The sequence below is a fragment of the Styela clava genome, chromosome 9 (genome assembly GCF_964204865.1).
Source record: "Styela clava chromosome 9, kaStyClav1.hap1.2, whole genome shotgun sequence".
Lineage (NCBI taxonomy): Eukaryota > Metazoa > Chordata > Ascidiacea > Stolidobranchia > Styelidae > Styela > Styela clava.
This window is the reverse complement of record NC_135258.1, coordinates 14,857,548-14,881,757: the sequence shown is the minus strand read 5'-3', so window position 1 is coordinate 14,881,757 and position 24,210 is coordinate 14,857,548. Positions and strand designations below refer to the sequence as shown.

The following is a 24,210-nucleotide window of genomic DNA, read 5'->3' as shown; positions in this document are numbered from 1 at the left end:
GGTGATTTTATATTTGCACACCGTACGCACGCCGAAAAATTTATTAACTGAGGGACGGATTCCCACATCATACAAGCTATTTACAGAATTTGTTGAAACCTTACGATAAACTAAATACCACTGAAGCTGATGTGTAAATATACACAACAATGTCAACAACTCTCGTCATTGGCGCTCGAACACTAGGCTCTGCCTATCCGTAAAATGTAATTAATCAATATAATATGTTATCTGATACACTATGTGGCTTTTCATCTCAATACATTCTGTTTATTAGACGCCAGTCTCTGCCACTAGATTTGGAAGAATTACAATCTTTCTCGATTAACACTGCCTGCAGTTTGACAAAGCTTCGACTAAAATAATTATGTGCGAACATTTTTTATGATGGTAACATTTCGAAGAATGATGATTTTTGAAGTGTTTACGAAAACAGCATTTTCCTCAACACGATAATCAATCATAAATACAAAACGGTCCATTGATACCTTTCGTGTTCAAAGAAATTTTATTATTAATGAAGAAAATGGTCACTGCAACAATGTTCATTGTTTTGTATCTTTAGAACGTTCATACAGATATGCAGGAAGGTGAATTGCCAAACCACGTCGATCCGATTTCGTTTAAAGTTTAGTTGCAGAATCAAACATAAATTGGAAAACCCCAATTTTTTGTATCCGAGTACATAACTGGTTCAAATATCAATCATGCTGAAGTCTATACTCCAACCGATGAACTACCTCAACTAGAGTAACTACAAAGTAACGATATGTGATTCGGTACATAAAATAAATCATGTTCAATACAATCGTATCATCCAGTTATCAACTTCATTTGAAAAGCTAAGGAAAAATGAGGAAACGGTACTGAGAAACGATCCATAGAAATCCTAGAGTCTTGTCCAAACAGACATTAGGTAAGACTAATATCCAAGCGGAGCAATTGCGAAATAAATAAGCAATGTTTGTATTCTGTTATTATGTTGTTTGGTCGGTCGGTTGGACCTCATCAACCGGAGAGTCAGAATTAAGAGCTTCGTCACAAATGGACAACAACTTTAAAAAAATACAATATCATTCTGATACTATATAAACTGCTACTTCGAACATCGAAAAGCGGTGTCTTAAAATAAAACTTCGCTATTTGCAACAGCAGCAAGGAAGTTATTTGTGAATTACGGAAGCGGACGACGCTAGACAGTATTTTTGGTTCTCCCGAAGCATTCGTACCAAGATGGCGCACAACCTGAACATAGTTTGTGTATCAGGTTAGGGTTCAGTTTTGTGCGTCATTATGGTACGAATACTCCCGGAGCGCCTTTTTTAATTAAGAATTTGACTGTAAAAAACTGAAAAAATTAAAAATATAAAGGTGGTTTCATAAAAAATTGAGAATAATCTATATTCTTTATTCAACATTTCTGAAAGGCAGTAAAGGAACACATCGAAACGTACCGCATGGGGCCTCCACCACCATGATGTTCTTCATAATATTGCGCCTGGGAAACCGTATGATGGGGTGCTAATGCACTATGCTATTATTTTATCTCGAACTAATTGCCTTAAGTACATTACTCAACATCTAGAAGTACAATACACCAACTGTATTGTGTGTCATTTCTACAAAAATGGTTGAGTAGGTTAGGCATCACAAATTACATTTAACCAAGATGGAAGCAAAAATAACCTGACATGAATGTTTTCTCAGCTGCATCTCAACGTCTCCCAGAAAACGAATACCAAGTGAATTTACTAATAATTCAGGTAACTAAACAAATTTGTGCCAAATATCAGTAACTATTACAATATGAAACCACAATCAAAGTATTTGTTACGTTAAAAATACCTATCAGTTAGGTAGTTAGGGTTATACTAAATGCTAAGGTGATAAGCATTACTTATATGTTAACACAAACGCTTTTCCTGCCACCGAAGTCTGACGTTACATTTAGGTCGGGGGTCTTGAATTGCATAAAATAAACAATATCTGCTTCTGTTTATTTATTTATTTGACAGTAAGTAGGGCTAAAATATCAAAAATATTTTTTATTGTTCACAGTTTCGCCGTTGAACCCAACTGCAAAGCATGAGAATAAAAAATAGTATTTTCCTTAAAATAAGAACACAATGCAGAGAAAGACAATTGGAGCCATTAAGTTCAAAGACGTATAATTAACAGCTATGGCCTGATTAGAGGGGCTTGCAATTTGGTTTAAGACATACAGTGAATTTATTTTTGTTAATATTTTACGTATTATACATATAGCCTACATACTGTAACTGCACAATACATGCATACGTACACATATGTTTTTACTTTTTTATGAGCAGTGTGTTGATTTTGTAAGTTTTTTTGTCGTGAATGTTTTATTATAATTTACATTCAGTGAGCCTAATAAATTCTTTAAATTCTGTCTTTCGGTCTACAGTAGGAAGAGGGCGATGGGGGATCATTGGCATCTAGAAATTACAAAAAAGATATATTTGAATTCGTAGGGCATATACGAGACATCATGTTTAACATACATAACAATGATGAAAGATCCCAACAACTCAATAGTTGTGATGCCAAATGTTAATATATATATATATATATATTGTAATTAATCGGACTGAATTGCTCCAAATGGCAGATAATAAAATACATTTGAAACGCTAATAAAAGTATATATATACAGTTTAAATCCAAACCTCAAATTATGAGAAACAATAAAACAAAGTCAAGCGATTCATTCGATCTTCAAGTACTCGCTACATTTCCATGATTGAGTTTGACAAAGAATCGCAAAACAAGTTGCTCTAGACAACGAAAAAATCTAAAACAAAACAGTAAACGACAACTGATTAAAGTTATCAACCTGTTTTGGTGAATAATTAGAATCGATAGCAATGTGTTATAATTTTGTGTGATACATATATATATATATATCATTAGAGACTCTAACACCGGAATCTGATATATCCACGTCCTGTCATTCAATTTATTTGACCGTATTAATAGCAGCAGTTTTGCATCAGTTGTTTCTGAACATTCAGAAAATACACTTACTTGGATACGGTACCGTCACAGGGTTTAGCTCGTGTTTCATGTTTTAATTTATGTATTTTTCGATGAAGTCTTTTCGATTTGACTAACTACCAGATCTCCACCAATGTGAACACTGAACCGCCACACGCTGCGCAAAACTTCGAAGTGAAAACAAATCTCATAGACTAGAGGCTACAAGAATCTTAGGGCAACAACAACAATCTTTTACCACTGAAGATTTCCGAGCAATTAATGAAGTAGTTAGAAGGAAACCAGACTCATTTCACAACAATAAAAAAAAGAATACTAACAACAACATAATAACACCTGTAGTCAAATAACAATTTTAGCCGTACTTGACCAATTCCACTCCCATTCGCTGAAATTCAGTCCTTATTCTGTCGAATTTTAATCGTGAAAGCGTGAAATCGTGAAATAGTTTCAATATTAGTATATATAGTTGTTACCTCCGTAAAACACGAGGTCATACGCATTGGAGATGATTACCGCCATTTTACTGTTAGAGTTACTCCCACTTTTTAATCCGGCATATATCGAAAAAGAACTTGGAAGGCTCGTCCCCAGTAACACGGATCGTGTTAGCGCGACAATCAGAGTATATATATATTTTGCAAAATTGCAAATAAACTAAAAAACATGAAAATCTGTATGAAATGAATTTATTTAACACAATCAGAATCAATAATATTTTATTTATAACAATTTTTAATAATTTACAACTAAAAATACAGAAATTATAAAATTGTTTATTGATTAAAAAATAGGAGACTTAAAAAGGCACTAAAAATGGCAACTTCTACATAACAAGTTGAACATTATTTGAACATATTCACAAAAAAAAATATTATAGAAAAATGTTATTCCATAACTTACTAAAATCAAATTAATTAAAATGTACAGGTATGTATTTGTAATTAGTATTCGAAATGCAAATTCAGCTCACTCGTCTGAAAAAAAAAGTTTTTTTATTCCTAGCAGATTATATAAATTGCGCACTGTTTTCGACTTTATATTAATTAAGTGAAAATAAAACCCATTATAGAAGTTTTTACATTTCGAACGTTGTCAAGTTTTTTGTAATTACTTGCTCATTGTTACAAGATAATAACTCAGTCTGAATTGAATTCGAAATCAATCACTAAGAGGACTGATATCATCTGCTGAAACAAGAATAAAATATGATATACGTTTAGTTTATTCACTTTATTGCCTCGATTGTTTCCTGGTAGGCGTCTTGCAACAGTATCGTCGTCATTCGTCACCTTTTTGTTTTCTGCTCGTATTACGTCACTTAGAGTTGGAACTTGAAAGCGGGGACGTTCGATTGTTTCGTCTTGAAACACTCTTTTTACGTACTTGTTTGATAGTTTTCTTCTCGCCACCATTGTGTGATTTCAAATTTTTTGTTATAGTATTTACAGAAGGAAGATATTGCGACTCTTCGATTACCGTTCCAGGAATGCTGAATACATTAAAGTTATTAGAAAGAGAAATAAAAAATAAAAAAGTTTCGAATTATGGCAATGACAAACTGTTTGAAACAGCATATTGTCCACCGGTTCAGTTGCTCAACAACGAGAAAATACTAGCTTTGACAGCTCTTATATAACAATCCGTCTCTTTTATGCCTGGACCACTTCAATGAAGTGTTTCCCATCTTCTCTTCGAATTAGGCTTTAAACATGCAGTCACTGATACTTGGATAGCTAGCTACAACATTTTGGCAATAAGACGATATTTTGGTACCGTAATCCCGTAGTATGTGAACCAAGATCGCAGAAGCGGAACGTAATATTTGTACCAGGTTAGGATTAGGCCATAATTTTATTCCAATTTTCATTATTTTAGCTCTATTACGAGTTCGGAGACTAGCCAAATGACTCCTGTAGTACCTGAAATTATGGCCGAACCCTAACCTGGTACACATACTACGTTCCGGTGTCCGCTATCTTGGTTCACATACTACGGGAATACCGATATTTCTAGTTCAGCATAGCCTACATTTCTCATTTATTACACTTTAAATTGAACGTGTAGTTTTATTGCAAAGTCTTGACTTAAAACTTTCCATTGAATGGCCAACATATAAATATTCAAAATCACCTGAATGTTTCCAAGTCATCGTGTTTCAGAAAATCACGAGAGCGAGATTGAAGCGACGATATTTCACTCATCGGCGATCTTGATGACGACGGTGAATTAATTTGACGAGTCGAGGTGATATTCCGGACTCTCGTTGCTCTGCTTCTAGGTTCTAAGCTGCGTTTTGCTCCAGTTAGGACAGATCGAATCTTGGTAGTAGAGGCGGACGATTTTTTCCCTGTGCGATCACTTCCTCCGTCACTATCTCGAAGGGATTCGAGGCTGGGTAGATCTTTTACATTGATAGCTGCTGTACGTGAACGACGCAAGGGACGCACTGTCACATAATAAGATTTACTTATAATAAAAATGCGAAAATATGAAAACTTAATAACTTAATTTAAGTGTACATATTCATCTGATTATACCTGCTTAACAATGATCACATTTGCAGCGGATTATTTTGAAAAAAATACAATTGCTTATATTCTTCTTGTCCAAATAATAATAATAATCACGATTATTTAGCGAACTGTTTATTTGTGAACTTTTTCGAAAAATCGTAAAGAATTTGTTACCTTTGTTCGGCTCATTCTGTGAAATTTCTTCTCTTCCAAAATATCGCTTCATTAATGATAAAGTTCTCCAAAATCGATCACTTAGTGTTGATGGAAGTTCTGGAGGCGACTGCAAATGATAATTCTCAAATTCAATATAATATTTCTTCATTCCGTTTTATTGCATAACTTAGTCAGTTTCATGAAAGATAATCATGCAACTTAGAGAGTAACTAGATTCTATGTAGCAAGGTATATATAAGATTTATGTAAAATGTTTCATGTTAATGTAGCTTATGTAGGGACATATATTAGTGAATATGATATATAGCTATGGAGCCATAAGTCGGATCACAATGTTCGAAATGTTCAATTGATCAAGCTATGTAAATATAATTCATTCTAGCTAGAATAAATAATATGGGTTGGTGTATTTGGCGTTGGATTGGGTCGGCGTCTAAGTAATTGAGTTAAAAGTCCACAGCTATTTCTTATATTAAATTATATTAACAAATTTGGGTTTACGATTTATGTATATAAGTTTACCGATTACAGCATATTTACATTCACACTAATTACCTCATATGGCGCGCTTGAAGTTGACGGTACATCTGACAACCTCACTGTGTTTGCTGTTCCTCCACTAGATCCCGTTATTGTAGATGTTTGTCGGGAAATTATGTGATAATTATGCCGAGCTAAATTATGCTTGGTAAGAGGTGGTACAGGAGTGTTAGTTGATAGAAAACTAGATGACGACACTGCGCTGACGTCGGAAGATCTGTCAAGCGTATCATCGTCCGATATCCATCCATATTTCCGTGGGTCTAATGACGTCATAATATTATTGACGTCATTTAATGCGTGACAAGTTATGATTTGCTTTTGTTGTCCGAAGTGTTTTCGTGGATGAACTTTTTGCAATCGTGGGGAAGGTGCATTATCTTCTTGTGGTTCCGTGGGTTCACTTCGGCATATTTTATTCAGACCACATTTGTCGATTCTAGGAGTTACAATATTTTCTTTTTGTTTTGTGAGAGTTGCTCTTTCATTGCTAATTGTTGCCAAATTATTGTTTGTAAGGCGACGCTTTGGATTTCTCTTGGAATTTGCGATCGGCCTTCGGATCGGAGGTTTACCCGAAGTCACCCTGGAAGCAAAATCAAATTGACTGTTTATATACGGCTTAGTAATTATCCCACTGGTTTGTCTAAATGGCAACATCGGGTTTACTTCTAGGGTTTGAGATCTGAGTCCCGTATTACAGCTGTCAAGCAAAGCAGAGCCCCATTCAAAAGTTAACACTTTGATGACTGCAGTGAGGTAGAGGTAAACACAAAAGCGTGAAAAACCTTGATAGAATCAAGTCATATAAAATATTTAGTGAATAACATTTAGGAAACAATATCATAAGTGAAATTAGAACCATTTCAATGTCCCTTACTCTGTTTGATTTTGTCTATCAGTAGATTCTCTGTCGTCATTTTTTGTTGATTCGACTTCTTTCGATTTCACAAGAGTAGGAGGAGACAGAATACACTCAGTTTTATCAAGAGTATCGTTACGTTTTTCTCCTCGCTTTTGGTAAAAAACGCTGAAAACAATAATATAATAAATATCTATAACTTCAACTCCGATAACTGTCCTTTGCACAGCCTCATCAAAAAGTTAAATTTTTCTCTACAAAGAAGCTGGGCTAGAATATCTATCTACTTGTCCAGTTCTTTAGTGAAAGTCACAAGTTTTTAGGTTTTTTTTGTCATTAAATTATACATCGAAATGCGATAAGAAGTCATTATATGGGTCACCATTACAACAACAAAGTCATATCCACTGAAAAGATAAATACGAATTGCACTTACCTTATTACTTCTTCCGGTGGGATTTCATTGCATGCCATGTCAGCGAGAGCAGAAGCTCGTAAATACAATTCATCAAGTTGAGTTTCAATCTAAAGATATTGATATACGAATATTTGGAAATCACTCTGGACTAGGTAGCCGCTAAATCTTGATCTTGTTTGTATATGATTGTATCAAAAAGTTTTAGTAATCTAGGTCGCTTTGCACAAAAGAAGAAGAACATGTCTCAAATGATTTGCTTTTTTGGGGGGAAGGGTAGGGGTTAAAATATAATATTACTTCTCAATCAATTTGATTATACGGTACATCTTAACAGCTTCAAATTTATATTGAGTTGGCACTGTTTAGCTATGACAGAGTAAGCAAGTTGAGTGGTGATTTTTGATACAATACAGCATTGAGTTCCAAGGCTTACCTCGGAAAGTAAGACTCCAGATGGCAAATTATATTTTGATTTGCAATTTCCTTCTTCATTTTCTTTTTGTTGTTCAACTTTTGTTTTTACCGGTGTTGATCTGTGACTGTATGAAGCAGAAGAACCAAGTTTTTTCTTTTCCCTCTCTGTCAGCTGTTTCGACTTTGAAAAACCCAATGAAGTGAATTCGACATCATTATGAGCACCCCACATTCCAGGATCTCTCTGCAGTATTATGCAAACAGTGCATAATCCAATATATTTTAATCTGTCCCAATTGTATTCAAGCATTTCTTTAAATGTTACTGTAATGTTGTAACTTGTTTGTGATGATGTGGTTTTATCTTCGCCTTTCACTCGTTTTTGACACGCTGCCACAAGAAGGCCTCTCAAAACTAAGCGAAGCGTGACGAAAATTGTGACGAAAAACCACACTGTGACCAGAGTTCCATATTTTGCTCTGATTGCTTTCATATCAAACGATGTATTTATAGGTAAAGACCCGAGAGATATCGATGACAGAAGTATAGTTGCAAGAGCATGGATAAACGAGCTGAATGAAGAATCATCAGCAAAAATCAGGTATCCGATGAAGGCTAATATTATCGATACAGCCCAGAATAATAGTAAAATTGAAACGACTTGTCCGGTAGCTATTTTGCGGTTTTTAGAATAAGTTGGAAACTTCGGAAAGTTGTGGTATAATTTTCCGATCGTTAGTAATTTGATGATTAAAAAAAAGTTTAGCATTCCATACGTTGTTGATAGTCTAGTGAAACTTTGAATTATGTCAACGAAAGATAGGGATTTGTAGGTATCTCCATTGGGGGAATCATACCCATATATGTACGGCATTATAGTCTCGATATGTGCACGACGAGATGCTGATATTCCTATGCATAAAAGTGACAAGCACCAAACGCACAAATCAAGAAGTCCGAGTGAAAACTTCATCAGTAATCTAGAGCAGCAGAGTTTAGTTTTAGTAGATTCAGTGATTGTCGATATTGCAAAGCGCTTCAGAATTTTTGTCGTCAATGAAACTAGTGAATGTAAAAATTTATATCCAATCCAGCATAGCAACAACATTTGACATAAGAAAAACGATTTCCAAGCTGTGCTTGTGTTTGTCCGGTCCACGCCAGTCAGTGAAAGAGACAACGATGATACCATTACTGTGCTTTGACAAGAAGTTTCAGCAAAATTTCTTGAACCTGTCGGATTGTGAAAATTTGAAATCGCAGAGATATGAGAGTATAAATTAGCATATGGATTATACAGTATTACATCTACAGTGACTGAATTCACTGTAACGTGATCTCGAATGAAACGTCTTAGCGCAGATAGTCTTCCAATCGCGTCTTGAGTTTTTACAACCCACGACGGTACCTGGTATGTGATTGTTGTTTTTTTCAGTGATATGTCTCGTTGCATCGAATCGCTGCTTCCTTTCAACATTGTGTTTACCCTCGGAATTGATTCGTCATGAGATTTTGTGATTGATTTTGCAGAAGTGCGGTTGAGTAATAGCAACACCTTTGCTGGTATGTCATTCCGATTCGTAAGCGTTTCGTATTGCTTCACAATGAGAGTTGGTGTTCCAATAAGTAAGTACCGAGCAATCTTTTGAGAACCTTTTGACTGATATAAATATTTCTGATATTTTCGAGCAAGGTATGATTCCGGAGAGTTATTGCTACTTCGTTCTAATTTAGCACGCTCTTGGGATTTCGGGCAATCCATCAAGACTTTGTCAAACCACTTTAACCAGCTTTCTCTAGACTTGACGCTCTGATAGTTGTATGAAATAGAGTCATTCCTCATGTTGTACATGTCAGTTGTTATGTATCCACCTGAGCTAGGAAAAGTGGAAGTTTTAATGAACCAATCTTTAACATCTCGTGACTGATCGCTTGATTCTTTAAATCGTTCGGATACAATAACTGCAGCTATAATCCCAATAAATAATAAAAATATCACTTCGATCCATTTTGTAGTTGCTTTTTTAATTTTCCTGATTTTTCTTTTCTTTTCCTGTGTATTAGGAACTTTGGTTGGAGGCTCAACATGTCGAAGATATCTTGTTCTTTCTCTGTCACCAATCTCACGCGCTATCCTTGCGTCTTCTATCATGGCTTCAGCATTTGCAGAGAGGCATTCTTGGGATGAAATTATGTGAAAAGAGGTTGAATCTAAAAATTTTAAGAATGGTTTTTACTGTTAAATGTTCATGAGTGAATTTTGGGTGAAAGAGTAGAAATCTGGAGTCTTCGTTGGTTTATTTCAATAATATTCAGGTCAAGACAGGAATCGTCTTTTTAAATATTGCAAGCCAGTGACGGAGGCAAAGTTTTCCTAATTTTGCGGAAGAGGTGAGAGACAGTATTTTAGATTTGCACACTCAGGTGATATGATAGGAATTTTTAACCAAACCCAAAAAAGGCTAGTAGACACGAAGGAGTTTATATTTGTTATATAGGAGGTAAAATTCACGCCAACTTAGTCGATGTTTGAGTCATAGTCGAATTTCACAACCAGTTTAGATACTGTTGGTTGGAGCTTTCCACCCAATCGAACTCCCTTTCCTGAAGTCAACACAAAAAATTGAAAAAAAAAAGGCAAAAATATTACCTGTATACACATCCAGTGAATTTTCAGTCACACTAGAGACATCACTCGTTGAAAACATTCTATCGAGCATATTCCATAACGGTTCATCAGAAAGCATCCATTTGAGAGAACTATATATAGAGGCCAGCATTGCAAAAATAAAAATCAGCAATCCTTCTACCAGTACAAGAACACATATTGCGGCAAACATAATACATTCCAACCAAGGTCCTAAATCATAGGACCTAATCAGAATCAGGCTTCCGTAGATAGTTACACCACAAGAGCAAAGACAAGCCAAAGCATAGTACAACCAAGCAAGTTTGCGACATCCTCGTGGGAGCAATGCGCTAAAGTCTTGTGGTATTGGTTCCAGTTTTTCACAAGGGACTAATTCTGGGCCATCCATTGCAAGAGTCGATCCTATGCTGCTGTAAATACCACCCATTGAAGCATACTGTTCTGCTAGGAATGAGTTTACATGCACTTTAGAACCGTTGTAATCATGAGATTTGTCATCGTCATCCAAAACTGAAAAGAAATTCAGAAGTTGGAAAAACATGTGCAATATTATCACACATCACTCACAGTTAGGGATGGGCATTTGTGAAAATCTGATGCTTTGAGATCTGATTGAGTCGAATATTTTATTCGAATCGAATTTCGAATACTTGGAAGAGATATGTACAGGTTATTGTGTGTGATTTTTATATTGTAATGGATTCTCTAGACACATACATTACTGAAACCATGGAATTCATCACTCAAAAAGTTCGTTGAGTGTCCACACAAAATAAGAAATATGTTTCATCAATAACTCATGTGTCAGACTGGCATTTTAAAAACACACCTCCATTAAAAAAATTGAGGAAATTCAGTTCAGCCTTTGGCGGACAAAATGAAATACTTATAATACAAAGAAACAAGCGAGAAAAGCTCAAACATGGGCAAAAAGTTAGTACTAGTACTTGCACACAAAATTCAAGATGAGAAAATATGCAAAATTTGGGATATGAGATTAAAAACTAAACATTGTTTAACAATAATGTGTTAAGAGGTATCTTCATTTTTGACTACTCAAAATTCGAAGATGATTAGTCTATAGTTGGATGGTAAAGCATTTTTACTAAAAATAGTAACAACAATGCAGATATCTTAAAAATCGCAGTGTACTAAGAATAGAAGTATTTTTTTACGTTGAGTAGCTGATTTTCCGGTTGACAGAACATCTCTTAGCGTTTGGGATTTGCGGATTTCTGTAGATGTCATCATGCATCGAACAATTTCTTCATCCAGCGAATTTGTGCTTTGCCTCCATTGAGGACTGGCAACACTGCTGCAGGCTCCAGGTAAGTGGAGTTCTGAAATTGTTTAGTTATTATTGTTATAAAGAAACATGGTTGATGGTTCCTTCCAAGTTTGGTATGTAAACTGTGATTTAGAGAGCATGAACACCAACGTAAAGGTGTTTAAGGCATAAATAGCACGTCACGCGGACAAAAACAATCAGCAATTTAAGCAAAATGCAATTCCACGAGTTATTGGCAACTTTTTCAGTCTTCAAAAAAGGGGGGGGCGGGTTTTGGGGGTGGCTGCGCTGTATGTAGTGTTCCATATTAAGAGCAAACATGGATTTAAACAGTGATACGTGAATATCTATATTAGATTCGTGATGTCTTGGGCTGAACAGCATTGGAGCGTGACACCTTTACGGCATTGAAGCGCGACACCTTATCTTATGATACCAATATATATATATATTTATGATGAGATAAATATTATAATAGAGTTGACCCGCCACCCCTAGAAATGGCTATACCATGAGTGCTATTTGGAAAGTGTCTAAACCACTAGAAAAACAAAAAAAAAAATAATTCCAAAGAGTATAAGTTGTGTGCGATGACTTAAGAGAAAAGCGACAAGCTGAGCTAGGTAATTAGACTGGAATGTTGACTCCCCATATCAATCTATGCAGTAATCGTATTGATGTAGCACAATCAAGTTTCGCATTAATAGTAAATTGCATGGGGATACTTTTTTTTTATATCTCATGTATCAACATCTCATTGTGGGCCGCACAAAAAATGGCAATAAAAGCGGGTCGCGAACTGAAAAAGGTTGGGAAACATTGAAGAAGCAGAAAGCAAACAAGATAAAGACAGCAATGCTTTTGAATTAACAATAAAAAAATCTTGACCTTTGTTAATGGTGTTCCTGCTGGGACTCTCCCCTTGACCCTGCTCTGATTGTGCTTTGAGTTCCAACCAATCACAAACAGTATCTTCAACACTTGGCAATGCACAAAGACTGGTATGATAACCTTCATAATGTACGTTGTTGTCTATGAAAATAAAAGTATAAAGTATATTTGGCCTGCATTTATAATAATATCTTGTAAAACAGATTTAAAGGTTTAAAGTTAGCTTCAAGTTAACGTAGATCGACTTAGCCTATTTTATAGGTATCATCCATACACTGTACGGGTTACCCCAGATGGGGAGAAGTGGGGGGTTACCCTGTGCCAATAAAAAATTTTACACTAAAAGTCATTGCCTGCGGACTATCGCTTCATAAAATTCGCTTCCCCCATCTATTTCCCTGACAATTTTGATTATTATCGATAATTACTGGGATATTTGTTTGTGCATATCTCTTAGAGTGCCAGTGGTCACTACTGTTTTCTATTTCGTTGGGGAACTTAATTTTTAGCAATTAAAATGAATAAGTATTTATACCGCGATCTAAATGTTCGTCTGGTGGTTTTGAGATATTGATAGAGGAAGTATATCTGTATGAAGTACGATCATCTGGAAAATCAGTTCCGTTCAACGATATTGTTGCATCCTCGATTGTGACTGAAATCTTTTCGTCGTGTTTACTGAAACTGTAAACAAATTGACATAGAAATTGAAATAGTAACAAGAAAATACGTAGTTAATTATATTAAATGATAGAATGTTATAAACTGATCATTTGATGAAGGTAAACGATTGATATTATGACCTAAATCATGATACAAACAATTTCACTGCTTAAAGTAGCAATTGATATCAAATTTATAGTTGGTAAATTGTTAGGAATAATAGTATAATTTATATTGAACCGATAAAATAAAGCAAAAGGCTTACCGTATTAGTCAAATTTCAAAATATGAAAGAAGTAACAGTGAACTTTTTTTTCAAAATCATTTTAAAAATGTGTTTATGTAAGCTATTGATTACATTCTATCTTTAATTAGAGACTACCTCAAAACTTAACATTAAAGATATTCAGATTTGGGAGTTTGTTTTTGCAGTTACCAGCTGCAGAAAACTTTATGCTTAAAAAACAGGCATTCAATTTGTTGTACCCAGGTCAATATCTCATTATAACTCCACGATATTTACTGCTGTTTTTCCGAATCTTCGCCAGTATAAACAAAATTTTCAAAATAATACTTACTTCAGTAATAGCTGTGCTGGAAGTACAATCAACAATGCACCGATTCCAATTATAAGACCCCATGACTTACTGACGGTATGAATGTACGGCAAATCTGTATCTGTAATATGATTTCTGGTTAATCATGAAGTTGCTAATACATTATCATAAAATCAAATATAATTTAGCATTCCATAGTGATGAAATTTGTAGATAAAAAATTGCAATTTAAAATTCACACATTTTTGTGTATAAGGATGCACGACATATAAGTCCCATAGTAAATACAAGGTGGTCGCTAGAAAGCAGAAAATTTGAAAGTCATATGAGATTACAAATAAAATGCGTGCTTACTCATTTCTTTTTTTATATATTTTTATTTTTATTAGGTTCCAGGTTGTTTTAGGTTGATGGATGTTTCCCCGGGCATCATTTCTTGTTTATTTCCGAACAATTACAAATCAGCAATAAGTTAACAATGATGTTACGTAACAATTGAAATTTATACCGATGCTCGGACACTCCTTTCGCTCAGACAGACATTCAAGCGAGTTGTAAACATTGCCTCTTTTTAGTAATTTTGCTTGTTAATGTCAGTTTTTAATTGTGTTTGAATAAAAATGATAATTTTGAACATGTGAGCCAGTTTGTAAGCACCAACTTTTCAAAACACTCACAAAATCAGTGTTGAAAAATTTGCAATGATAAAGTATAGGAAGAATCATTCAGGGGTGAAGAAAACATCCATATCTATAAGGTTCTATTTGATTTCTATTTTGAAACCCACATCGTGGAAGAAGGCAGGAAACAGCTTTCAGACTTTGAAAAGAAAGTGATTATTCTTTTCAGAAGTGAAAATTGGACTTGGGGGCTGACAAGATGTCTAGCTGTGATTCCGAAATTTTTTTTTCTGGTTTTCTAGCGACCACCTTGTTGTATTTAGTGAAAAGATTAACGGTTGCTCGTGACATATTTTTGCTTTGTGTTTATTAATGTGACTATGTCGTGCTTGTGATTTTGTTCTGGTCTCCACTGAATACTATACCCCAAAGATGTATATTCAAATGATAAATGTTGCCAGTTAGTTTACAGCATCCTCAGTCAACCAGCTCCATTCATCATTATTTTCATGATTAACGTGCAATCAATTGAACACGTGGCTCAATTGAACTCTATCTTCTACCAAAAATTTCTCAAATCATTTGCGTTGGTAATCGTTCTACATTGATAGGATATGATATTGACCATCGCTACCCAACCCCAAATCTTACCGTGTGAGTATATATCCCACTCCAACATGTATCTGGCAGTAGTAAGACCAAATATAGTCACCAGTAAAGTGAAGAGGTGTATAGCGCGTTGACTACGAGGTTGTTGTCCGTATCCGGGTGCCACGATTAGAGAACAGACACTGTAACAATAATTTATCCATATAAATGCTTGTTTTACTTGTTAGCATATCACAGTGCTGACATCCTATATAAAAACTAAAGAAAAAATCATAACTTATATATCAATTTTATAGGTAGCTTGAGCTTAATATATAAAGCTTAAGTCAAGTGTTCTCCATCAAGAGTAAGCTAATCCCTTGGTTGTGAGCTCGACCTGCATTTTGCTATCAAGAAAGTATATTAACAATGTTAGTATTGTAACATTCCATGTTGCGCGATTGCTATAAATTTGCTTTCACTGGGGAGAGACAGTCTAGCCTAGAGCCTGCATGTGCATGCATACTGAAAAAGACAGTTTACAAACATAGTTGAGAAAGTAAATTTTACTTTTGAAACTTGCCAAGGGATAAATGATAGAATAAAAGTTGAAAACTCCCACACTTGAGTGAAAAAATAATAGTATGGCTGCTTTTGATATAAAATGAAATATTAAGAATTACAAATTAGATAACAAATTATACTAAATATCTAACACAACTTACCTACTCATGTTACAAAGAAAAGTATTCAACCTCAATGCAACTTGCTTATAGAAACTTGGCGGGGAGTAGAGTGGCCTAAGTTCAGCACAGAGGGATTTTTTACCCCTGTCTAAAGATAGCCAATCGTAAAGTGGGAAATGCCACTTCTTTTTTTCATTAACGTCACGAACGGTGACATGGTCCAACCTCCAGCTAGTACATTCTCCACTGTTATCATGCCAGATGACCAATTTCCACAAAGGGCCCAAGTTTACAGGGTATGTGATAATGAATTTTTGTGTAGAACCTGTGAATAAAAATTGATTATAAGCTGCAATTATTTATATTTGGAAAAGGAAGAAATTGTAAAAATGAAGGTTGTTCAAGAATCGAGGAGCTTTTTGATTGATTTGGCATCTTCGGAAAAATGTTTGTATTCCTATAATTCCTCAATTTGGCATTATTCAAATGTCCAGAGTGATACAAATTATACCTATTTTTCTCTGTCGATACTACGTGAGCAGTTCATAGCAGCCAGCTCAAACTAAATTGTTTGTTAGTCATCTCCGCAAGCAGATAATAATAAACCACACTTTTTATATGCCAAAGGATGTAATCAACTTTGTACCCTACACTTATCTAAATACATCAATTCAATTCAGCGACACTATGGCTATGAAGACTATGTCTGAGTTTTCATCTGCCACCCCAAACAATATACCAAAATCCTTGGAAAATATCATTACGACAATTTAAAGCATTTTTAATAGCTGAAAATACCAGTTATGAATAGTTCGTCATCTACACCAGTATAATCGTCATTTTCTGAATAACCATTCTCATATCTTGCTTCTCTAGCATTATGAGTTTTAGGTGTGATCAATTCTCTTGCTTCATATTTCCCTTCCTCTCCATATAGAATCATTGTGACGTTAGAAGTAGTTCCACTACCAGGCCAACAGCTAGTCTGTAGGGTAACTTCAAATACCTGTACAAAGTTTGTAATTCAAAGTAAACATTAATACGAGTCCAAAAAACTAATTAGGATTTTGCAAAAGTTAAAAAATGAAGTTATAGGTATATTGCAAAGTATGAAAATAACAAGTTCAGAATTAGGCCACTATGAAATATTTACTATTTGTAACTACTAATTGATTACAGTGAAAATGCTACTAACTTGCTTGTGTGTTTTCCTATTATCGTGTAATATGATCGGAACAGAGTTAGACTTTTGATCTGGACCGAAAAACCATCTCAGTCTCCTTCCAATTTCACTGAATCTTGGTCGTGATCCATAATAATCAACTCTGAATACTGAAGTTGGGGTCTCCAGTTCTCGAGGTCGTAGTATGCGATAATGTATATAAAGAAACACCAGCGTTGCAACAAGTATAATTGAAACAATCTAAACAAGAAAGTTTGACACAATTTCATTTGAATTTTTAAATAACAAGAAGCAAAGTTTGGTGCTAACTCCATCATGGCTTAGTAGTTGAAGTAGTGATCTATCTAACACATTACCTATGGTTTTCTATTCAAAACAGCAAAACCGATATTTTGATGTTTTTCAAATGTTTATGCATCTAACGGAGCTTGCTTCCACTGATCATTAACCGCAAATTTTGAAGACAACAAAATAAAAACAAAGATTGAATATCAAACCAAGTAACTTATTAGGTAGCGAACTCAGTTAAACTATCAGTTGCTTGAACGACTATACGTCTTCAGGAATCTAGCAGTGCTCTCGCACATGGCCATCCCAACGGAATTCGATCCTGTGTCTCCAGCAAAAGGTGATCATCCCACGAAGACACAGCTAGTCTCAAGTGTTAGTAGAATTTACAAACCATCAAGATCTTACCTGATATGAGGTATTTCGAAACATGCTACAGTAGATGTAGCAGATTTTTCACTAACAAAATATTGCTAGCAATTTCCATTTCAATAACCTACCGTTATGCTTCCACGAAGTGCAGTATGACCAATCGATATTCCTATGTCACTAGCTTGAGCATCTGTTTTTACGGGAATAAATGAAGAACTAAATGTCGTTAAATGAGAAGTTTTGCAGATCGTTTGTGTTGATGTAGACTGCTCCATAACCTAAAAATATATTTTGTTTTTATATTTTTATGTACCAATTTACACCAGAAATTAAAGATGAATTACTACTTAATTTGATAAAAGCTTGGCAAGGAACAATCACTGGGTTAACTGAGCTTGCAAAAAAAAATTTAAATCCGAAAGTGGGTTTTTAAACCTACATTTCAGTAGTAATCTGATTAATTCTTTAATGAGATTTGATTATAATTACGAAAAACTACATACTTTGACTCCATCTTGTCTCCATTCCATAAAAATGTCGTCCCAAAAGAAACAATCTGACCACCAAATACGTAGAGTGTAGTGAATGAATTCAATATCGTAATGACGTGATCTTGAAGTCATTACCTGCTCATTCCAGAACGCTATGTAATACATTCCATGCTTGTGAGAAAAGTCCTCGTCTTTTAATGTGAATTTTACTGCTATGGTTTGGTCTAGAAATATTGGAAAAACATTTATTTATGAGATTTACATATAGATATACTCTCTTTATAAAGAACAGACATTAACGTAGTGTTTTTGTATTTAGTATTTTAGGTGGGGTGATGGGCAAGGGTTGAATATATAGACATATACATAAACCAGAATTTCCTATATTGTCGAATTAGTAAATAGGATAGGATTTACATATTTATCCCGGGGAGGAAGAGGAAAGTCGATAAGAAGTTTAACCATGTGTCAAACTATGGCCTCTCGTTCGGTCACCATTCCATGTCTGGTATGGGATTAGTTGGCCTGTTATTTGTTTTACGGAAGCATGGACTTATTGGTGGAGGAAGCCGTAAACGACCAGCGGTTACGTGAACCATCCTACAGTGACGAGGAGTCCAGCAATCCTCTCACACATGCCTACCCTGAATGGGATTCGAACCTGCGAGCCCAAGTAAAATTTTCAGAGGTGCAGTGGCGAGCGTATTTCTATTAAGACATTGTTAGTGTCTCGAATATCACGATGGTTACATATTTACTTAATGCATTAAAATCCTGGAACTGTCCTCTCGATACAACTTGCTTGGAAACAATTTGATCAGAATGTGGTGTTCCTGACTGATGTTCAGTTGTTGGTTTGATCACAGCTATTGTTACGGGGAAGGACCTGTGGAATAAAATATATTTTTCTCTTATTCAATAAAATGAGATAATGTAGGACTGTACAAAGATTCATGATCCATGGCCTCCTCCAAAAAACTCTGAATACTAGTAGCCTCCCGCTCTCCGATAAAATACCAAGTTTCGCTTTTAATGAATTTTCATCGGTCATTTTATGCATTTGATGATAAAAAAAACCTGAGAAACAAAAGTAAAAGAATAAATGAAGCCTTGTGATTGTGGCCCCCAGAGAACCGTTCTGTACCCCTTAGAGGAGCCGAGATTATAGTTTGAGAGCCATGTACTGGTCTTAGCACGGATGCCAAGTGCAACAAGAACAGCATGACAACATGAACCACAACCAGCATGTAAAGTACAAGTACAATTTTTTTTTTGCGTTATTGAAATGTGTTAACGACATAACTCTTGGCACAATACAATCAAAATTTTTTATGTGTGATAATCGCGAAGATAAATTAGTTTTCATCTACTAAAGTTATTTTGAAATGAAATATGTTAGTCATAATCACCTTTGATGATGTGTTCCCAATATTATTTCTAAATGCATTGTTCTATTAGGCATTTTATGAACAGGAAAACTGTTAGTCGATACTCTGTCTCTGAAAATGATGCCATGGAATTCACTGACCTAGAATACAAAGATGTGTGCATATTAGAACTTATATAAGATATGAAAAATAATTAAATGCAATCTTCAACAATGTGATTACTACTATTTTTAGTAAAAGCAAGTGAACAATTTTCAAATATATGGAGATGAAGACCAAAGGTCACATAAAAGGGATCCTTTAGTTGAGAAGAAAAGCAATTTTTGCACAACAGAAAGAGTTTAGCAAAAAATATATGTACACTTGGCAATCAATCGAAAAATATGAAGCAACCGGTGGAAAACTCCCACCCTGAAGCATTTAATATCACTAGCAAAAGTTGATCCGGTGGACTTCATAAAAATTTGAGAACAAATACATAAGCAGGAGCCTCTATTACACACTTCCAATTTGCTACTGAAATTTTGAAGTTAGGTCAAAAAATTGGAAAAAAAATCAAATTTTGTCTCTACAATACCAAAATTTTTTAAAATCATTCCTATGTTTACATATGTGTTTGGCTAAGTAACAACTTGACTTTACCTCGTTCATACTTCTTGGTGGGAGAGAAACAACAACAGGTGGGTCAAAATTATGCACAAGCAATTCGGTCGAAGCCACATTATAGAGTGATAACGAGATGGGCCGATGTTCAATGGATTTCTGTGAAGGAAGTATTATATTTATTATATATAATGTTAAATTTTACAAAAATCCCCATTATATCAGACTTGATGTATTGGAGAGCACTAGTGTAGTGCTCAATCTGTTTGTGAATGATTAAACAAATGTTTTGCATCATCGCATCATAAATTACTTCCACACTTCAGAAGTTACTAATGAGTATGCAGTGCGTATCAATTGAATGTAATTATAACACAACAGTTGTAAAACACTACAATTAGCATTTGTGGTATGTCTTGCTTGGTTGTTATTAGGGAGTTTGATTATCCAAAACATAAAGAATGTCTCAAATTATTACTGTCTTAACATATCATTGCAACACATTGAGTAAATATGAATCAATATGGCTTAACAGTGTTTATGAAATTCAAAATCAGTTATAGTAAAATGGAAGAGATTTTAATAGGTTTTGTTACTATTATAAAAATGATTGAACCAAGGCACTACAAAACGAGGAATTTCACGTGAAGATTCACTTAAAACAGGTTATTAGTAATTTGACCAATGCAAAACCTATAATAAATAAATCAAGTATTTATTACCAAGAATTATTATTATTATTTTATTATATACTGTTTTGATTTAAATTAACCATAAATTCTCATAGCTTTTGCAAACCTCTTTAAATCCGGATAAAGTCATATCAGGCAGCGTTGAAGAAATCACATAAGATTCTGCAAGTTTGGTATTCCACTTGGTCATACTTGCAGCCTCGTCAGAGAAAACAAAACCAGCTTTCCATGATCCTGATTTTCCAAATATGTCGTCATCACTTTCAAATACGTTCACCACTTTTGAAAATGACTGAACAACAATTCCAAGATTGTCAACTCTTGATCGAATTGGCCCCAGAACTTTGGGTCGATAGTGAATCAAATCTGAGAATTAAATGTATAATGCAACTTGACCTGAAACCTGAGCTTTGTCAGATATTACAAAAAAACGTTTGTGTTAGTTAGTATGCAGGAAAACAATTGAATAACATAGAATAGCCAGCTGTATTTCTGCAAGGACCCATCACACAGTGCAAAGGCAAATAAATAGTTAGTCATCTGTGACCACAACTGATTACAGAAGCTGGAACTTGAAAAATATTCAATCATATTACGTGTTCAGATTCAATATCCAACGTAAAAAGCCTAATCCCATTTATACTATTCTCAGGCATAGAAAGGGTGGGTTTTGAGCTCAAAAAACAGTTGAAGCACTTGTGTATGAAATAATGAAAAAAAGGTTCTGTTCCAAAGTAGCTTTGTTGTAGCAGACTATCATCATTGGGAGAAGGTCTAAACAAACTTCTCATTCTAAGATTGTGGAATAAAAACTGAGATGATATATTTATATAAACTTGAATATAAATGGCATACCCAAGAAAAATTTGTTCAGTTGAGAGTATACTTTCTTTTCCATTTCCATCAATTTACTTTTTATGGAAACTTTTCTCAAATCATTCAATTCAGTAAAGTTTCCAAACAGTATTTTTTTCGCTTGTTCGATTTCGTCCTTATCTGGTTTAGACTCAATTCTAATAGAACATTGAATGCAGGCTTCGGATAAAGCTAATCGTGCATTTACTAGCATGTTCATCATTTCCTCATCGCTCAATATATATTGGTTGTTACCAGAATCTAGGAATAAAAATAAATTAAAACATACAGAACATTTTATGAACTGTTTGACCACTTTTTCATCTAAACAAGTCTTTAGGTAATAATCAGAATATTTTGATTTTCTAAGAATAAGTTGTGTGAGTGTGTGAACTCGACTGGATATGCTAAGATTGAGTTGTGAGAGTTGATGGATTCAACTGAGCTTGTTATTGATAAGACAGATGAACTTTTCTAAAATGTGTCTATAAATTGCAAAATTTAATAAATGTATATCATTATCCATAGTCACAAGAAGCATAGGAGATAATGATTAGGGTAAAAAATTGGTGCTCCAGAAGTATGTGCACCAAGATGGCGGACACCGGAATGTCATATGTGTACCAGGTTAGGGTTAGGCCATCATTTTATTTCAATTTTCCTTATTTTAGTTCTATTACAAGTTCCCGTAGTATTTGTACCTAAAACTATGGCCTAACCCTAACCTGGTACACATACGACGTTCCGGTGTCCGCCATCTTGGTGCACATACTTCTGGAGTACCAAAAAATTTAACAAGCCATAGTATATATATGTTAGACCTACCCTTTGCTTTTTGTGTAACATTGCGCAAAGCATCCACACATTCAATCAACAAATTAGCAGCTTCAAAAAGAGTGTTAGCAGAGAACAATTTTCCTCGAGATAATGCTCTAATAAGTGTTTCAACAATATACTGCACTCCATTTATTTTTCTTGGAATGAGAGACTTCAAGGCCATTGTGGTGTTGTATATGATTTGTCTGGACATTTTCATTATAGGTTCTTCTGTTTCTTTTTCTAATCTTTGCAACTCTTTCACCTGGAAATTAAATTATAATTCGAGAAACTCTCATTATAACATTATGAATATTAAGGATTTACGTTTGCTATTGATTTATTGCAAGTGAAAAGTTTAGTTTCCTCACTCTACTAAACGTTCCAACTTGCAATCACTTAAACATAGATTTTACAGTGACCGGAAGGATTGAAAATTTTCTATTATGCACAACACTTACAATCCAATAAAATAGTATAAATTGGGTGAGGTGATTGGCACGATAATGATAGTACAACCTATTGACAAACCATTGTACCAAACTCAAATGTTTCTATACTAACTTATCAACATTATTCAGATTCTACTCATTATATTAATGTTTGTATATTTTGAGTTGAAGTTAAAAAAAAAAGGTAAGACATTTTGTTAATGTCCCAGATGACAAGAAAGCCGATAACAAGCCTTAATCATAGGGCAAACCACAGCATCTTTTCTGGTTATCAGTCCATGTCGAGTATGAAAATAGTTATTTGTTTCAGATGCAAGGACTTAAGGGTGGAGTGAACAACCCTACATTGGCGAGAAGTCCACCAATTACCTCGCACATATATATATCTCACAAGATTTGAACCTGCGAACTTGCGCGATGACAAGCCTATTCTTATAGATTACCATAATGCAACCTATCAAAAGATCATGATAAATTATATTGTTGAATGAGTATAATTAAACAATAACAGCAACAATAATATTAAACCATAATGGACAACTTACTGATTACTCATCTTACCGGCAATTACAAGGTTATACAGTATAGATTTTGACATATTCATATAAAGTTTAAACGAGGAACAAGAAATACCTCTGGAATTGTGTCAAGAATAACATTGACCAATGCAATAACTTCTTCTTGATCTCCCATTGCTAGCATTTCACCCAAACTTCCATTGGAAGGTACCGCTTCAGAGTATCTAAATGTAACTTTGATTTGAGTATACTCACGATGCACGTTTAAGATGAGTGAAGATTTATAATTTAGGAATTATGATCACTTGCATATACTGATACTTTCATAAATGTTATCATGCCAAAAATGTGTTGAGTTTATTCTCGTTCTAGCTTTGTTCGGAGCAAACTTCACAAAATTACAGTAGAAGATGAAGTTGTTTAGACTTACGCCTCTTGCAGAAGTTCGTCAGTAGTCAGAGACAAGTTAGTTTTTATCGGTCCATTTGGTAAGAATGAACAAACGTTTGTACTTGCACCGTCACTGTTTCTCAATACTATATGAATGTATGCTGTGTAGAAATACAAAATTAGAAAATCAGAAATTGAGACTGAAAACTAACTTACATGTATATAACAAAACATGTTTGTGAAGCGTTGGCATATACGCTGTTTAAATTTGGGT

General features: G+C 34.6%; 1 protein-coding gene across 1 annotated transcript in view; it reads right to left on the bottom strand.

Annotated features, from left to right (window-relative positions):
• Positions 1-3,691: 3,691 nt before the first annotated feature.
• LOC120339640 (uncharacterized) overlaps positions 3,692-24,210 on the bottom strand; it is a 52,224-nt gene continuing 31,705 nt past the window's right edge. The window contains exons 49-74 of the mRNA XM_039407805.2: positions 23,977-24,097; positions 23,662-23,770; positions 22,586-22,841; positions 21,761-22,021; positions 21,012-21,271; positions 20,253-20,372; positions 19,632-19,750; positions 18,981-19,108; positions 18,235-18,446; positions 17,860-18,009; positions 17,084-17,311; positions 16,687-16,894; positions 15,928-16,213; positions 15,266-15,405; positions 14,016-14,115; positions 13,310-13,458; positions 12,772-12,915; positions 11,771-11,935; positions 10,596-11,105; positions 7,965-10,156; positions 7,550-7,638; positions 7,132-7,281; positions 6,267-6,837; positions 5,709-5,817; positions 5,152-5,467; positions 3,692-4,510 (exon numbers count right to left, since the gene is read on the bottom strand). Of these exons, the coding sequence (XP_039263739.2) occupies positions 4,336-4,510; positions 5,152-5,467; positions 5,709-5,817; positions 6,267-6,837; positions 7,132-7,281; positions 7,550-7,638; positions 7,965-10,156; positions 10,596-11,105; positions 11,771-11,935; positions 12,772-12,915; positions 13,310-13,458; positions 14,016-14,115; positions 15,266-15,405; positions 15,928-16,213; positions 16,687-16,894; positions 17,084-17,311; positions 17,860-18,009; positions 18,235-18,446; positions 18,981-19,108; positions 19,632-19,750; positions 20,253-20,372; positions 21,012-21,271; positions 21,761-22,021; positions 22,586-22,841; positions 23,662-23,770; positions 23,977-24,097 (7,268 nt within the window). The 3' untranslated portion in view covers positions 3,692-4,335. The remainder of the gene's footprint in view (positions 4,511-5,151; positions 5,468-5,708; positions 5,818-6,266; positions 6,838-7,131; positions 7,282-7,549; positions 7,639-7,964; positions 10,157-10,595; positions 11,106-11,770; positions 11,936-12,771; positions 12,916-13,309; positions 13,459-14,015; positions 14,116-15,265; positions 15,406-15,927; positions 16,214-16,686; positions 16,895-17,083; positions 17,312-17,859; positions 18,010-18,234; positions 18,447-18,980; positions 19,109-19,631; positions 19,751-20,252; positions 20,373-21,011; positions 21,272-21,760; positions 22,022-22,585; positions 22,842-23,661; positions 23,771-23,976; positions 24,098-24,210) is intronic.